The sequence below is a fragment of the Cottoperca gobio genome, chromosome 5 (genome assembly GCF_900634415.1).
Source record: "Cottoperca gobio chromosome 5, fCotGob3.1, whole genome shotgun sequence".
In the NCBI taxonomy this organism is placed as follows: Eukaryota; Metazoa; Chordata; class Actinopteri; order Perciformes; family Bovichtidae; genus Cottoperca; species Cottoperca gobio.
The window spans coordinates 28,306,707-28,325,546 of NC_041359.1; the positions used below are offsets into that span (position 1 = coordinate 28,306,707).

Genomic DNA, 18,840 nt, shown 5'->3' on the forward strand with positions numbered 1-18,840 from the left:
TGAGTGAGTGTGTGTGATGTGAGTGTGTGTGAGTGTGTGTGAGTGTGAGTGTGTGTGAGTGTGAGTGAGTGTGAGTGAGTGTGAGTGAGTGTGAGTGTGTGAGTGAGTGTGTGTGAGTGTGTGTGTGTGAGTGTGAGAGTGTGTGAGTGAGTGTGTGTGTGTGAGTGTGTGAGTGAGTGTGAGTGAGTGTGTGTGAGTGTGTGTGAGTGTGCGGTGTGTGGTGCGTGTGTGCGTGTGTGAGTGTGCGTGTTGCGTGCGTGTGCGTGAGTGTGTGCGTGTGTGAGTGTGTGTGTGTTGTGTGCGTGTGTGTGCCTGCGTGTGCGTGCGTGCGCGTGCGTGTGTGTGTGTGTGTGCGTGTGTGTGAGTGTGAGAGTGAGTGTGTGTGAATGTGAGTGTGTGTGAGTGTGTGCGAGTGTGTGTGAATGTGAGTGAGTGTGAGTGAGTGTGAGTGAGTGAGTGTGAGTGTGTGTGAGTGTGTGCGAGTGTGTGTGAGTGTGTGAGTGTGTGTGAGTGTGTGTGTGTGATGTGAGTGTGTGAGTGAGTGTGAGTGGAGTTGTGAGTGTGTGAGTGAGTGTGTGTGTGAGTGAGTGTGAGTGTGAGTGTGGAGTGTGTGTGCGTGAGTGTGAGTGTGTGTGTGAATGTGAGTGAGTGCGAAGTGAGTGTGAGTGAGTGTGAGTGTGTGTGTGTGTGAGTGAGTGTGTGAGTGAGTGTTGTGTGTGAGTGAGTGTGTGTGTGCGGAGTGTGTGTGAATGTGAGTGAGTGTGAGTGAGTGTGAGTGAGTGAGTGTGAGTGTGAGTGTGTGTGTGTGTGAGTGTGTGCGAGTGTGTGTGAGTGAGTGTGTGTGTGAGTGTGAGTGTGTGTGTGTGTGAGTGTGTGTGAGTGTGTGTGTGAATGTGAGTGAGTGCGAGTGAGTGTGAGTGAGTGTGAGTGTGAGTGTGTGTGTGTGTGAGTGGAGTGTGTGAGTGAGTGTGTGTGTTAGTGAGAGTGTGTGTGAATGTGAGTGAGTGTGAGTGAGTGTGAGTGAGTGAGTGTGAGTGTGAGTGTGAGTGTGTGTGTGTGTGTGTGAGTGTGTGCGAGTGTGTGTGAATGTGAGTGAGTGTGAGTGAGTGTGAGTGTGAGTGTGAGTGTGTGTGTGTGTGTGTGTGAGTGAGTGAGTGTGTGAGTGAGTGTGTGAGTGAGTGAGTGTGAGTGTGTGTGTGTGTGTGTGTGAGTGAGTGTGTGAGTGAGTGTGTGTGTGCGTGAGTGTGTGAGTGTGTGAGTTTTACCTGAGCTGTGACTGTAGTTTGGCTCCTTTGGTTACAAAGTCCTCCCATGTGGGATAACTGGCCTGCAGGAAACACAGAGAACATCAATGACATTAAACATCACACAGGAGTCAGCGAGTTTAAGTGAGACATTAAACGTAAAGCTTTAACAACATTAAACAAATGATCTTAAAGAGCTTATGGAGGAGAGCTATTATTAGGTATGAGCCTGTCAGGTATGTTTGTGCACAGGTGTGCCATGTGTGGATACATCACCAACACTGAACTGACAGAACGTCACATCCCTTTTAGTTTTCAGTGTTAGTTACTGTGAACAGCAGCAGCAGCTCTGAACTGTAAACCATCGACAGCTGACCGACTCGTGTTATTTTGGGCTTCTCTGGGTTTCACATGAGGACCATTGACCATCGGGGCCAAACACAAGCAAAGCGATGTCACGCAGCTGTGATTGATTCTCCATGAATCTGCAGCTTCAGTTCAGTTTTACCACCAATGAGCCACGAATGTGGGTCAAACTCCACAGTGGGGGGAAATTACTTTCCAAAACATTTTCAATTTGGACGTTTAATGAATTGGTCATCAAAATAGTTTTTGATTAATTCAGAGATCAATTAAATGGCTTTATCCTTTAAGCGCTACATCTCCTCACATCCGTAGATTAATATTAGTAATTAGATGGAAACACAAACACTTTATTTTGATGAAATTTCAGCAATTTGTCAAAATAAATTGTTGAATGATGGAAACAAACTGAAGAATATCTTTTAAAAACTACTTTCTTATAATCCCCAATACAGCACATCATCACTGAAGTGTTCAAAAGCTCAGCGTAAAACATTGAAAGAATAATTCATTTCTGTCTTCTGGAAAGGTCGGCTTTGTGATCATTTTTAATTCTCTTCTTAAAAACAGATTTATCTTAAAACAGATTTTTATCGGAGTCTTTCCTGATTTTAATTGTGTTTTAACCTCTGTTGAACTTTTTAAAATGGTTTTATATTCTTATACTGTATTGCTTTTATACACCAAATTGTTTTATCTGTGTTTATTTTAAACATGATGATTTATGACTCGTCCATTTTTATTTTGCTGCTGCACTTTGTAATTTGGATGTATTATTCTGCAGAGATGCATATCTTGCTGCTGTTAAACACTTCCTTTAGGGGATCAAATCTATGTGTGCATTTTGCAGCAGCAGCTGATAGATTATGTAATCTACGGCTGGTCGGCGCTGCAGGCTCTGACCTTGGGTTACATCTGTGAGCAACAGCTGCTGGTGCGGTGTTCTGGTTATTCAATTAGAAATGCAGGGAAGCCCTGTTGGAGCACTGGATCCCACTTTCTCCCTCCTGCTCAGTCACCCTGTCTGTCCTCTGTCTCCACCACGCCATTAGCCTCTTAGCTTCACACTGCTAAAGCTGCTCCACAGCTAGCCAGGCATGCACGCGGCATGACAGGTTTACTGGCTGCAGGGATTTAGCACTGCGTGATGAAATACTGCAGGTGACCGGCTGAATACCTCTGCCGGACAACTAACAGTGGATCTAGAATAAATGGAAAAGGAAGGAAATGGATTTCACTCCAAAAACTTTATTGATCCCTGAAGGGACAAAACAGATTGTGTCTGGAATAAAACTGAACAACTGGGATTTAGAGAGAGGAAAAGAACATAAGCTCACAAGTGGAATTTAAGATGAAGCATATTTAGGGTAAGCTGAACTTAGAAGTCACTTATCAGAATTTGCAAGGAAGGTATTGTTTTGTATTGCAATTGGAAATCACTGGTTATTGAATTGCTGATATTGGTTTTGAATTGAAATCATTTATAATATATTGTAATCTTTCCAAAACCTCATCTCATGCAAGGGGTTTTTTCCACCGTATTAATCCTTCAGAAAATCCATGCGTGTAACACCGTCTCATGTATGAATCGGCCTGGACTTGTATAGAATCAAATCTCTTGTGCCTCGTGGCTCTGCCACTGGCATCTAATTACACTTCTGTACAGGTTGTTGTGCTTCGTCTTATGCTTCGATATGTTCACACGGTGTAGTGGTGCGTGTGTTCACCAAGAACCAGTGTTTCTTCGGTTCAGGGGAACTCTAATCAAACAATTAGCTCTAATGCACTTAGCTTTATGTCTTGGCATGTGCACAGCATTAGTTCAGACATGCGGGTCAGGTGTTGTCTGTTAGCAGAACCAACCAGAGGTACAACCCGCCATGTCCTTCAGGTCGTGAAAATGGAAAAAACAGAATTATGGCAGCTTATTTACCCATTTGACTATATAATGTTTGATTGCCATATTTGTAAAGCAAGAATAATGGCCACAATTTAATGTCGACATGAAAATAAAAAGAATCTTCTGTTCTGTTGTACAGAAAACATACAAAACCCTGACCTCCAAAAACAAAGTACAAATCAACAGTAGAGCTGCACAATGCATCGAGTATTAATCACAATCACGATGTTGGCTTCCAACAATCAAATGAACATGATTGACTGCGATATTGTCTCTAAAATGGTTACGACGCTCATAGAAGACTCCTCGGGGCGATCGAGATGCTTTGACAATCTGTTGGTGATATATTGTATATTATTTGTTTTTGCAGAGCAGATAAAGAGCGCAGTATTTTTCTATGTTTTTATTATAGTTATTTTTCCACTCGTTTAATTCGATTATTTTGGTTAAATAGTAAAAACATTTATAAATGTGGCAGGATGATTGTAACAAGTGACAAAACTGATAACTTGTAAATACCTGCAATAAAGTATTAAAAAGTCTTATTTGATTTTAATTAGCAGGACTGTTGCATAATGTGAAAGCAGGGTTCTGTTTGATTAAATTTGAAAGTGCAATAAAATCAATAACTAACCGTGAAGTCAAGTATTGGCCATAATCGTTCCATCTAAACAGTGTATTTTGTGTACTATAACTCCTGTACTGCTCTCATGTATACCATCACAGCACTGTAGATTCCTTCATGTAATGTTTCTACTTGAGCAGTCTCTGAAAGTCACTTAAGAGCGTACAATACAAAATGTCTGAGCTGCTTGTGTTTCTGCCTGTGCAGTTTGTGGAGGGCCCTCCTAGTTCCCAGCGCTACTTCTCGCCTAAACCTTAAATTCTGTCAGGATTTGTTGTGACTGCCAGGAATGTCACAGTCAGTCGCAGACCAAATATTCCAGCAGTGTTTCTTTGCAGCAAGCAGGGCTTATAACACCACAGACAGAGTATTGTGGTCCACTGCAGCTTGATACTGAGAGCTTTAGAGAAGTTGTGGCTAAATTAGGGACCTGCGGCCCACAAGGGTCACTGACTGCGACCAGCAGGTTCCTGAGACAGCTGCCAACTAAACAGCTGCAGACACTCAGAAGAAGAAGAAAACGTGACAAAGGTAGTGAACATAATGAGTGAGGCGTTAGAGAGCAAACCATTCAGGTCTTTGATTTAGATCACATATATTTGTTTTATCAACATTATCACAGAGATCTGCAATAAACCTGCCCAGTTGAGGCTCGTTCACAGAGTCATTTCGAGACTTGATTTGTAAAGTTTACAGCCCGTCACACTATTGCTCCTGTATTTTACAATGGTGCAGCTATAAAAAAAAAAAAAAGAAACACGACGGACAAAATGGGAGTCGACTTTGTATCGACAAAAGTCAAATAATAAAAAAGGGGGAAAGGGCCTACCTCAAGTACCTGAGGTTTCAGTAACATCTTAAAGTTGCTTAACTTTCAAAACAGTCTTAAAGATGATGAGAGTTACTGCTCAATTCAGCACCGTGCATTTGAGAAAATGGCTCTTTCCGGTGTTTTAGCAGCTTCTTCCAGGACTGTAGCAGCTAGATTTTGTTTTGAAAAGAAGCGGAACAGATATTTTGGTGTATATGTTGGATGATAAGTAACAAGAAACAACCTCAACAGTACAATGTCACGCTCAATACATATCTCAGTCAAAATTCTCCAATAACCAAAGTTAAGGCTCAAAAATCTGGCACTGGTTAGCAATTAATCCATTAGACAATTTAGAGAAGATGAATTGAATCATTGGTTAAAATATAAAAATACAATACAAAATACCCCAAGTGCCTAAAAGTAAACATTGGTTGCTTTTATCTGTGTTGGGAACTTGATGTTTTTTTGGAGACATTTTATAAACTCAACCTCACGCTCTTGTTTTCAGACGAGTGGAAACGGCCTCCATGCTCCACTGACACTGACACAGTAAACTATTCAGAGCCTGAGCTCTCCATGTATAGAAGAGATACAAAGCTGTTATCCTACCTGCTTAGTTTAGCAGACTGCATGAGCAGGTATACAGTTACTTGAGTCTGTGTGTAGTCACCTGCCATCAGCGGCTAATCCGACCATGATAATCCTGGCTCGCTCTACTGACTGACAGAGAGTAACACACTGAGCTGAAGAGAGACAGCGTGGCATCTCAGGAAAGTAAGAATACTGCCCTGTTGACCTGACTGACTCTTGAAAGACTGTATTTAGTCACTCGGACAACTAGTCTGAGATGGTAATTAATTAATTGAATCAGTCATGCAGCAAGGCAGCAGCACTGCCGTGGTTGAGGGTTCACATGGAGAAGGGCTGCAACAATTATTCTCAGTTTATCTACTGAGTATTTTCTCAATTAATGAATTAATTGCTAGATATAAGAAATCATCATCCATTTCTTATAATGGCTTGTTTTGGCTGACCAAAACCAAAAAGATATTAAATTGAATGGCTGCAACAACCAATCATTGTTGGGTTTTTCTAGCTATAGAATAGTTGGCAATTATCTTTGTTGACTTATTGATTAGTCGATTTACAAAAAGTAATGAGTGAAAAGGTAGCTAACATTGTGTCATTATAAACCATCACAGGTGTGTTTTCAAAGTGGTGGCTAAAATGCTCAATGAAGCTCATGACGGGATGAACCACAAGCAAAGCGAGAACAGATATTACTGGAGAGAACATGAACCGGCTGAAAAAGAGAGAAGATTTATGTGAAAAAATAAACTATTTTGATAATCATTCAAGCAAAAATGGCAGAAAATGCTGTATTGAGCCTCTCAAATATGAAGATTTCCTGCTATTTACTGTTTTATATCATATTAAAGTGAATATCTATCATTTACCAGTGTTAGCTGGTCTACACTGGCTTCCAGTAACTTTTAGAATTGACTTTAAGGTCCTCCTTCTTGTATACAAAGCCCTAAACGGAACTGCACCAAGTTACACTGCCAACTTTCTAATCAACGATGTGCCCTCAAGAACATTACGATCATCCACTACTGGTTTATTAAATGTTCCCAGAAACATCCAAAAGAAAATTGGGGATGCAGCTTTTTGCAATTATGCACCAAAGCTATGGAACACTTTACCTGCAGACATTAGGGAGGCAAGCTCGCTCAATATCTTCAAAGTAAACTAAAAACATATCTCTTTACTTTATCCTTTTAATAGTGATATTTTATATCTCTTTACTTTAGCCTTTTAATAGTGATATTTTATATCTCTTTACTTTAGCCTTTTAATAGTGATATTTTATATCTCTTTACTTTATCCTTTTAATAGTGATATTTTATATCTCTTTACTTTAGCCTTTTAATAGTGATATTTTATATCTCTTTACTTTAGCCTTTTAATGGTGATATTTTATATCTCTTTACTTTAGCCTTTTAATGGTGATATTTTATATCTCTTTACTTTAGCCTTTTAATGGTGATATTTTATATCTCTTTACTTTATCCTTTTAATAGTGATATTTTATATCTTTTTACTTTAGCCTTTTAATGGTGATATTTTATATCTCTTCACTTTAGCCTTTTAATAGTGATATTTTATATCTCTTTAGTTTAGCCTTTTAATAGTGATATTTTATATCTCTTTAGTTTAGCCTTTTAATGGTGCCACTTTAAACTTGCTATGCCTGGTTTAACATTAAATGTGTAAAGGTAACTGAGATAAATTTCAGAGTGTGTATTTTTGAGAAACCTGAGATCAAATAGACGGTGTTACCACGGGAACAAGAGGAAGTTTCTCTAATAAATGTGTATTGGAGAAAAACTGTCTTTAACCGAAGGGAGTAAACCAGTTGAAAGGCCACAGGGGCCTCATGCTTCAAAATAAGTAGGGTCGTTAAGTACGGCAGATATGGAAACTAGGCATGAATTCCAATGTTATTTTATACTATTTTAATTCTGCTATTTTATCTGCTATTTTAATTCTGCTATATTATACCATTTTAATTTGTCTATTTCTATAATGGTACTTCAGACTCATTGACATCAACACTGTGATTATTGTTCTGTAAATGCTCTTATTCTGTCCTTGTACTAATTGTTATGTTTTTGCTGTGAAGCACTTTGGGCTGAAATTCTTGTATGAAAGTTGCTATACAAATAAAGCTTATTATTATTAATATTATCATTATTATTATTATTATTATTATTTAAAGACATCACTTTGGACATGTATCACTATTTTGTAGATATTTTATACACCAAACAAAGAACATAATCATTAGATGCAGGCCTACTCTGCATGTGCTTTAGCTTTAACCCCAGTTTTTAAAACTAAAGCACATGCAGATATGATTTTTTAGTGCGAGAATGTGCGTGTACACTTCAGCTTTCTGACTGCTTGTGTGTGCGTGTTATGAATTCCAGATACTCTGATAAGAGTTTGGAGAAGTGTGGGTATTAATGAGGAAGAGAAGAGATAAACTATGTTTTAAGTAGAAACAGGTTCCACGCACAAATTCCAGTGAACTGGTTTTATAGTTCCACCTCAGGAAGTGTTTAGAGACTTGAAATCTTGAAGAGGCTTTTCTGTCTGTACGTATATTTATCTTTGCTCTCTTCAAGGCACCAGACTACATTGAAAAAAGGAGTTTTCTATCTTACAGAACACAGGAGTTGCTGGTCTACCGCTGCCGCAACCGGTTAGATTGTTTGTGTTATTGTAGGACTTTGAAGAGTTACTTTGGATTCACCAAAGTCCCACAATAACACAACTAACTCACCGTTCGAGGCAGGGGTAGACCAGTAACCCCTGAGTTTTGGCTGAAGGTAACAACTTCAGTTCCCCGTTAAAAAGTGCTGCCTCACGGTAAGGATAAAGCAGTTACATTTTCTAATAATAGTGTACACTTAAAATAAATCAGAATCAGTTTAAGTGGTTAAAACACGTTTTACCGACGTCCCCTACCACAGTAATACAATGCTTAGCTTCTGTGTGGCAAGTAAGTCCTGCCTGCTTCTCCAAACTATTGTAGGTAAAATACACTCAAACAACCCCACTTCAAAACATCCAAACTATCCCTTTCAGCAAAAACACTGTTTACACTTTCATTCCCTCCATGTCTGTATCAACGGTTTTCTTTATTGCTGTTATTGTCAATAAATCCCACGACCCACTCCCAATACTTTATAACTTCCTGGCTCTGTCTGTGGCTCTCAGCCCTAAACACATTGGTTCCTCCTGAACACATCTTTTTTTTTTTTTTAAACAGCCTACAACATATGGTTTAATTTCTGCACAAGGCTCAGTATATACTGAACTATGTAGCCAAAAATACACCACACTTTTGGCAATTCAGACAAACAGTCGTCATAATAAAGCAACTATGCTGACGCTACAGAGAGGGGGGGAGGGGGGGGGGGGGGGGGGGGAGGTTGAGACTGAGACTCTTCAAACAGCAGGTTGATGGTTTGAGCAACACAGGTTGACTAAAGAGAGAGAGAGAGAGCGTGAGAGAGAGGAAAGTAGACGGTAGGGTGTGTCAACATCAGGTTAATGGTTTGTTCAGTGGAGTCTGTTCAACACAGTGCACTGTTTGGTCCTTTATCTGAGGACCAATGAGCTTTTTATTAAGTGAAACAAACAAACAAACAGGAGAACATGGACTTTCTATTCCTCTTACGTAACTCACAATCTTGTGTTTCTTTAATAACAAACGCAGGCAGCTCACCCCCTCTTGCTGTGTTGTTGTTTCATCATGGTGTTGCTATGCACCACTTTCTTCTCTTTGAGAAGTTGTTAAAGTTTGGTATATTTTAGAGGCAGAAAGTCAAATCTTAGCTCTCGATGTCCAGACTAAAATCTCGTGGTGGAAACTGAAGCTGTGCAGCCTGAAGGGAGGCTGAGGAGTAAAGAAATGAAGGATTTAGAGAGCTCAATCATTCATTCCTCTACTCCTCTCACATTCTCCCTCTTCCTCTCGACAGCAGTGGCAGACCGGTCGACTGGACATTAGGTTTGAATAACACTGACCGTCTCTCCATTAGGGCTGTCCCCGAAATTCTAAGACTAATCGATTAGTTGGTGTTAATCAGATCCGTTTCTCTGCAAAGAATCATGTGAAAGCACCGCTTTACATCTTGTGTTTACCAAAGATGCGGTCATAAGTTCATTCATTATACAATTACTAAATCGACTCAAGAACTCTTAGTAGACTAAAACTAAAACGACCAATAAGCTCGACTAAGAGCATCCAACACCCCAAGTGGCAGAAACGAGAAACGACAGCAGTTAGCTGTTTCTGCCATTACATAAGTTAGAGTCTTTGCAGAGACCACAGAAACACACCATAATTTAATAAGTTGCCGTCTCAATAAATGACGGAAAGAAGGTGCTAAAAGCCCCAAATGTTCCAGTAGCAGAGAAGCAGGAGAGAAAACACTTCCAACACACAGTCCAAAGCTCCTCTCAGTTATTGAACGGTTTCAGTTCTGTGATATTCCTGGCAGAAGAGTAGAACTACCTTTGTTCAATGTGTACAATCATCATGGTGGTCTCAAGTTTCTGTAGCTTTTATTATGAACTTATATTCGTGTCACTTTCTTACTTCTTGCCAGATTCTTCTCTGGAAAGGAATCTGATTGAGTTGTAATGTGAATGGTGAGTGTCTAAATCTACTCTGAAAGCCACTACTTCTACCCTGCAGCAAAGTATTTTTTGTGATCTTTCTTTTTCCTTCCCTCTCATTGGACTTATTAGTGCTGCTACGGGTTCCAGCTGGTGTGGAGAAGAGGAAGTAAATGGCAGCTGATCTTCATGTGACTTGTCTATTTTGGTTTCTTTGCATACCATTTGTGTATCTCTTTTGTCTCCAGCTGTGTCGCTCAGCCACTTACTGATCATGCGTATGTTTACAATTAATATAATTCTTAGAAAACACTGCTCTCTAAAAACCTGACAAATCCTCAAGCCCGAGATGAATAATCTCCGTTTTTAATACGAACTAACTTGCAGCTAATAAAACTAGCCAACATCAATGCATTTCAGACTGATGAAATGTTAAAAGATTAATAGTTTCCACTGAACGTAAACCCCATGAGAGAATTGTCCACTGATAATCTTTTGCCTTTAAAAGCTCAAAGCACCAACTGAAAGCCCTCAGTCCGGTGTGCAGGTGAAGCTCCATGAGTGGGTAATGATGTTAGAAATGCACACCCTGGATTGAACTGCAGTCATCTATACTGCTTCATCATCACCTCCATCTCTCTCTACCTGTTGACTCATGTCCACCATCACTCCGCTTCTCTTCCAAACTTTCCATACACAGTTTAAGTCTCTGGCTGCGTCTCCAAAGTCTGTTTTTCTAGACTGAACACGTCCGTCTGATCTAAAAAGCCCCTTCAAATGAGAAACATGCAGCCATCTTGAACTGAGACGCACAACCAGCATGCTCTTTGTGGATTATTGGATCGACGGCTGCAGAGAGCACGAGTCCCGACATCAGCAGTCGCTGTCCTGCTAGCGTTGGTTACTCAATAAAACGTCTCAATGATTCTGGGCTTTATTATAAATATTCAAATATATTGTAAGATAACAATGATACAGCACCTAATATTAGAAGTACAATCATTTAAGTGTATTAACCCTTAAGGCTCGGGGAATCTTTAATATTTTATTTCTACACTCGTCCGTCATGTGTTACAGTGAAACTTAAGCAACTCATACTGTAAAGTTGGATAATATTTAGTTGTTTGTGTTATATTGTTGCGTTTGAGGGCAACTCCCTGATGACACAGTTCAAGAGGATTACATTTAAAGTTCATGAGGAGCACCTGAAGCGACTTCTTTACTTCTTCTCCTCCCCATCATGACCTCCCTTAGGCCTCGCTCATGTTCTTCCTTCTGTCTTGTATTTCCTTTCACACCGCCTCCCTCTCCCCCCCCCCCCATCAGCTAACACCCACCACAAATGACATACCTTTACATGTGTTTGTGCCCGTGTGTGTATTTCTAGAACGTGTGTTTGTTGGTTAGTTTTGCAGCAAAGTGTGCGCATTCAGTGTCTGTGTGTCCACGCCTACATTCACCTGAGGCTGTCTATTTTCCTGTCAGTGGTGAGACTTCCCTGAAATCAATCAAACACACACACACACACACTATCAGGAATTATAAAGTATATGATTGATGTGACTAACCCACGAGGACAACGCATCACATTATGTCCTGTAGTTGCAGGGTGTGTTTTTTGTGTGCGTGTATAATTGTGCACAGTTGTGTGTGTGGGGAAAGCCTGTATTTTACTCTCCACACACACAGTAAATTATATATGGACGGGAGTAATGATAAAACACAGTAATGCAGTTATAACCATTGTTTACTATGGTGTGTGTGTGTGTGTGTAGAAATGGAACACGGCTGTACCTCGGTGTTGAAAGCTATTCCACACAAACACAGAGTTTACCTTCAGTACACAGTACAGGACGGATAACACACACACACACAGCACATGAATGCATAAACACATATCCACACACACATATTTTCACTGAATACACTGAAGGATGGAGGGTAGGCCGACGGTTGGTATGAGCGACATTTCCCTTTGAAGTCAAGTTAACGAGGAGAATACATTTAATACTCAAACATTTATTAAATCCTCGTGAGCAGCGAGTTTTATCAGGAGGAGCAGGCGGGGTTACAGAAGGTCAAATAAGGGGAGAAGAACAGGAAGAAGTGGATGTAAAACATACAGTATTGAAAACATGGTGCTGAAAGAGCGAGTGTGACGGAGCGTACTGAGCATGTCAGGATGCAGGAGTGAGGAAGGTCGATGGCTCATAATGTCCCTCCTGATATCACAGACAGAAATCAATAAGCCGTCTGTCTCCTGTAGACCTGAAAGGTCCCATGACACTGGGCTCACTAATTCTCTGCATTCTTGACAAAAATAACATTTTCTGTGGCCGTTATGACATCATATTGTCATTATCATCTCCTCGTGTTCATATTTGGTTTGACATGCATGCAGCTGCATTATACGAGTTACTTTGCTCTCGTCATGTTCTTGCTCCTGTTTGTTATGTTGGTCGTGTCTTGTAAGCCCATGTGGGACACTTTCAAAAATAAATGACTTATTTCCACATATCGTTCTATTGAAAAAAAGTATCTTCACGTCCGTGTTTCAAGATGGGTTGGGTGCGACAGCGCAGGTAGAGATGGCACAGTGAGCACTGCGACCCCAGGACGCAGCGAGGTCCGGGCTAGTAATGCTCACGGCCGGCTGACAATAAATCAATGAGGTTTTTCCAATGGATTTATGGATCATAGCAGAAATTAAGCTCTGTGGTTGTAAACGTTTATGATACTTACACGTTTTGTTAGGCGATAAATGAACGACCCCACATTCGCATAGCTCACGTCATCACCACTAAGCTAAAGGCGGACTCGTCTTGAGCCACTTTTTAAAAACATGTAGAAGCTTCAGAATTCACGCGTTCTGAACTTCACGTAGAATTCCGACGTATTTTATGTCCAGGAACAGAAGGACTCACTCCTGCAGCACTGTTAGAGTCTGAACTCACACCGCTCATGCCGTGGCATCGTCCTATATATAGCCTGCATATCAATTATTTTTAAGATCATTAAAAATAACATTTCACCGTCATTTCTCCAAGACACATGGACCTGCACCAAAGCAGAACCCCTGGTACCGTCACACCCTAGCCTTCATGTCTACTGACAGTGTGTGAGTTCTTTACAGTCGTGTTCTGGTGCCCTGAGGAGAGATTTATCTGAACAGCAACTCTCTACTAAATTAGACATGACTTCTGTGTGTTTGTGGCAGATGGAAGGAGTGCCCCGTTTGTTTTGTGCCATGTTGGTAATATACCAGGATGCCACAAGCTCTGAATCAATCCACCATAACCTCTTCTCTGTTATCTGACAGCAGAAATGACTCATGTACTGCTCACTGTTCTCAGCACAGGATGTCCGCAAGTTCCCTCACGTTACATCCGAGAACAAAACGAGAACTGCCTCGTGTCCCTCAAACTCTTTTTCTCTGGGAGATCTAACCTTCGAGGTAATTCCCGACAGCTAAGGTGAACCTCCCTGTGAGCAACAGCTTAGGAAAGCTTTCAGTCTGAAAAAGGTGCTGTCCATTAATAAAAAGAAACCATAAATTGGCAAACTATGAGAGTCATCTAAAGATCCACTCTTACACAATGTTCCTGTATCTTTAAAGGCTGAATCAGCATCTGTGCTTTGATAAGTCCTTTCCACATAAGACACTGGAACTCACACAGCGACCGCTCGGACAAACTCATGTGCTCTGAAACAGACTGATTGGAAACTATGGTGGGTAATGTCTTTCAGAAACATTGTGTTTTTAAATGGCAACAGCAATCAACAAACCAGACTTTAAATGTAAGTAACTTAATGCAGAACTAATATTCTGGTCGTCAGATTGTCGCCATCACGGATTGTAAATTTGTGTAATTAGTTTTTTGGGCATTTGTGTTCTTGCTTGAGGCCCAATGTAACAAACAATAAAAGCACATGACTTGGGATTGTGAAAGAAAAACTTTTGTTTCTTTTACTTAGACGAGGACATGCAGCGACAGATATAAAAGACAGTTATAGATTAAAGCTTATAAAAAGTTTCATCTGACAGACTGTGGAACAAGGAAACTACCACAGGCGCTGCACGAGTGTTGACGAGTCTGTTTGTGTTATCTTCACATTAACTCTGGGTTTGCAGTATTTCAGACAACAATACTTACAATAATAATAATACAATAATGGATCCGATAGAAGCTCATAACAATAAACAACAACTGACGATTATCTTCATAACTGATTAAGCTGCTGGTTATTTTCTCAGTCGATCAGCTGTTTGGTTTGAAAAACATCAGAAAAGGGATAAATTAACATCACAGGACCCAAAGCAATGTTTACTATAATGCATTTCTGGGAAAGCGTCGTTAGAGAAACTGCATACTTGACTTAAAGGATATCAAAATGGATGCAGATTAACTTTATGTTGATCGAAACATCGATTAACCACCTAATTGTTTTAGCTCTAATATCAACACAGAAATATAAGGATGCTTTAAATGTGACCAAGAGGAACCTTTTAGCTGAAATATACAATTAACACTAACAGCAAATGTAACAGTAAAGTGTATTAAAAATATCTACGAATAGAACTAAATAAAAAGATATGAAAAGCATCGTACGGAACTTTAACTTTGAATTAAATACCGTGTGAGAAGCTGCTTTAGCCTTATTCATCGTTATGCATTATTTATCCTTCGTTTGGCAGCGGCGCTCTGGCATCACTCATTGTACTGCAACACTTCAGTTATTCCATAATCCTTTAGTCTATAAACCACTGACTGCATTACGTTTATACTGCGTGATCTTTGTTTGCATTACAATCCTCCACCTTGTTGTCCTGTTAGCACTATGATGTGGGTGCGTGTGTACTTCTCATGTAATATTCTCTGTTGTTGTTTTTGACTGACTTGTTAAGTGTACAAAGATTCGTGTCCTGTCGACGTATCGGTCGGGCTCTGCTCGACTCCAGAGCCTTTCCTGCTAGTTTGGACAAAAAGATGCGTTCGGGGCCAACTGGAAAAGTAGATGCTGCTAACGATGAACATCTGAGAGCAGTGAAACACAGACAGGCGGACAGACAGACAGGCAGCAAAGGGCAGCCTGCTTAACAAACATCAAAGAGCACACAGCTGGTAAAATCCACCCCCATCCAGCTCTGTTACCGCTCAGATGGCCCACTTCCAGTTCTAACCTCTGCTCATTCATTACCCAATCAACATCTCCAGCACTCCAGTCTTTCTAAATCCAGACAATAATAACCTGTGTTTTATAAGTGGGCCTATCTCCAGCTTACCCAATTATTTATAAGACTCTTTATTTTAAACCTCACCTAGTTTTTTTTAGCATAATTTTTTAAGCTTTCCAGCACTTCATGGCTCAACCAGCTGCGAACTGTGAGGTTATGACAGCCAAGGAGGAAATGCAAACATGGCTGATATATTTGAGGAAGTACAAACGCTAAGTGAACTAATTACTTTCTTTTTTTTATTATAAATAACAAAATCATTTTCATCAAGTATATTTCATTTTCTATTTAAAAAATGGCTCAGTTCTGCCTTGATACGCTTTAAAGTATATTACTTTTTCAAGAGGAAGAAAGAAGAAAGATTGTAATTACTTTACGCAGAGAAAGAGAAGATTATGAGAAACATATTCCAAAAGTTACAGCACAGAAAGAAAAATGTAGAGCAATGATTAGGCTGGTCAATTTACAGGAAGATAATCGATTAATCGTTAGTCATTTTTCATGCAAATATATAATTTCCTGCTTTTCTCGGTTTAATATCACATTAAAGGACCATCTTTGGGATTTGGACTGACAAAACAAGACGTTGTAAAGACATCACGGTGGACTGTGAGATGCTTTTTAAACTATGGTGTTCAAACGTGATAAACGATTCATCGAGAATATGATTGACAGCTCAAACGATAGTGAAAATAATAGCGAGTTACAGCCCAAGATGACTATTACAGGAGAAAGCAATGAGAAAACTGTTGCATTATGTTAGGGAAGGGATAATGGCGATATGAAAACACATATTAAGATTTTAAATAATCTGCAAATGAATAAGAATGAATTGCATTGCAGACAAATGAACTTTTAAATAAAACATGTAAACAAAGTGTTAAGAGAACACAGAGAGATGATTGTGCATGATAAAACAGCTGATTTAAAGCACGGTGTTACCTTCATGTCGTTCATGATGAGCTGGAAGAGCCCTCCCAAGGCGCTGCATTCCTTCTCTATACCCGCATCCATCTTTACTCCCAACGCTTTACCTCCGACTCAAAACTTCAACCGAAAGTTTTCAAATACTCCAGGAGAAGAATCGATAGAGCCTTTTTTAATGTAATGGCGGGGGGGGTTACAACACCCCGAGGGCAAAGTCTTCTGTAAAAAAGAGAGCCAAAAACAGCAGTGGAAAAAACGAAGAAAAAACCATTGAGAGTAAAATCCAGCTCGAGACTAACGGCAGGCTTCAGCGCGAGACTAACGGCAGGCTTCAGCTTCAGGCTTCAGCAGGCTGCAGTCAGCCGACGCGACCGGCCGGACAACTGGATAAACGTCCGAAAAAACACCACATCATCCCCGAAAAATACGGCACACTGTCGGGGAATGCCTTTTCTTAAGTTTAGCCTCGGCTGGGTGAAGTCCAGGGGAAAAATGAAAACACAGCTAACCACAGCTAGCTAACGTGGCTAGCTAGGTTAGCGTTAACTCCGCTAGCAACCTGTGACTGTGCGCGCGCGTGTGTGTGTGTGTGTGTGTTTCCAAAACACGCAGTCCGGGATCGATCAGTTAGCCTAAACAAACCGATACAGATATTATCTGATGTCCCGCTCGGGTATAAACCTCCCAGTCGTTGTTTCCAGAAGTGATTTCACGTTGTCTTCTTGCGAGTTGTTTGACACGCGACGCAGCCGTTTTCCTGCAGTTACTCCAACGGGAGTCCTAACCTAACGTGAGCGTGTCCCCGAGCAGCGCGAGAAGTTAGCCACACTGATGCTAACGCACATCCGGTTCAAGAGTTTCACAATAAAAGCGAGACATTAAAGACTAAATTGTGTTTCGCATGCACTAGTACATTTCGAGAATTTGGGCTATTTTACTTCCATAACATGTCTTCTTTTAGACTAGTGAACATTGTTATTACTGGCTTTTATTTTATTAGACGTGTTTTCCTCTTTTAATTGATGTGTTAGCTTACTTATTATATTTTATTACGCATGTGTTTGCCTCTTTTATTTATTATGTTAGCTTACTTATTATATTTTATTACGCATGTGTTTGCCTCTTTTATTTATTATGTTAGCTTACTTATTTCTATTTTATTACACAAGTGTTTTCCTCTTTTATTTATTATGTTAGCTTACTTATTATATTTTATTACGCATGTGTTTGCCTCTTTTTTATACTTAATTTTTCAACCGACTTATTTTACTTATATACATCTGCACTGTCCCTTTGCATTAGAAAATGCCTTATTTAAACATACAATTTTAGAATTAGAAGTAGGTTTTCACATACAAGGAATTTGCTTTGGTGTATTGGTGCATAACATAAACACAGTAGGATAATACATTAAATTAAAAAAAGTTATTGAACAAAAAAAAAGAACTATTATAAACAATGTGTACAAGACACTTAAATACAGGCCTAGGAGAAAATAAATAAAATAAACATATTAGAAATTAATGTGAAAACATTTGCATTATATCTGGATTAAAGTGGAGCTGTGCAGTTTTAGAAGTGTTAGTTTTGTGCAGAAATGTACTTGTATATAATATAACATACTTTAGCCTATTCACCTGTAATATCACCCTTTAAACTTTGTTTATATTCTGTTTGAATATAAGTATATTTGCAGATATTTTTTGTTGTCACTTACCAGTAAAGTGTCAGTAAAGTCATTATATTCTCCTGTTTGGGCAAAGTCTTTCAGTTAACTCCGCCCCGCCGGACTGCCGCGTCTTCGACACACAACACACCTCCTCATCCACAGACACATAGCTGCATCAAGCGAAACTAACTTAACGTCGACCGGAAACTGTAACGCCTTCAAAATAAAGGCAATAAAGAACTTTTAAAAAAGAAATTAGTTTACAAGTTTGTCATCCATACAAATGACCTTGAACAGGCACTTTGAAAGTACATTAAAATACATAGAGTACATGACATACAAGTACTTAATCATTCAGTGCGTACATACCCACTGACAGATAGACAGACAGATTCCTTGCTTCATAGTTGAACATCCAGATAAAACATTTTTTTATCTATGTGTGATGAGTGTTGTTTTATATGACCCTTTTAATTTTAAAATAATAATATAATTATAATAATAATGATAATAATACATTTCATTTATATAGCACTTTTCTAAATAGTCAAAGACGCTTTACAATAAAAATAACATTTCATACAAACATATAAAAACAAAGTAAATAAATAAATAATGAAATGTAATACAAACATAAATACTGTTGTAACTTAATGCCACTTCCTCAAACACCCAGGCTGCTCACATGCTCACATATGTATTGCTCTATTACGTAGCAACCAGCAGACACTAAAACACACACGGTGTGTTTACCTGAGTCACAGCCTTCCTGCCACTCTGATCACCATGGCAACCGGCATAGTGATGCGTGTTTCGCTGAATCACGGGAACACCAGGCTCGTGTCCCCGGAGAGCACCAGGCTCGTGTCCCC

At 39.7% G+C, this 18,840-nt stretch overlaps 1 protein-coding gene across 1 annotated transcript in view; it reads right to left on the bottom strand.

Moving 5' to 3' along the window:
• Positions 1-17,122, bottom strand: part of mtss1 (MTSS I-BAR domain containing 1) — a 38,286-nt gene extending 21,164 nt beyond the window's left edge. Inside the window, exons 1-2 of the mRNA XM_029430817.1 lie at positions 16,315-17,122; positions 1,266-1,327 (exon numbers count right to left, since the gene is read on the bottom strand). Of these exons, the coding sequence (XP_029286677.1) occupies positions 1,266-1,327; positions 16,315-16,386 (134 nt within the window). The 5' untranslated portion in view covers positions 16,387-17,122. The remainder of the gene's footprint in view (positions 1-1,265; positions 1,328-16,314) is intronic.
• Between the last annotated feature and the right edge of the window lie 1,718 nt (positions 17,123-18,840).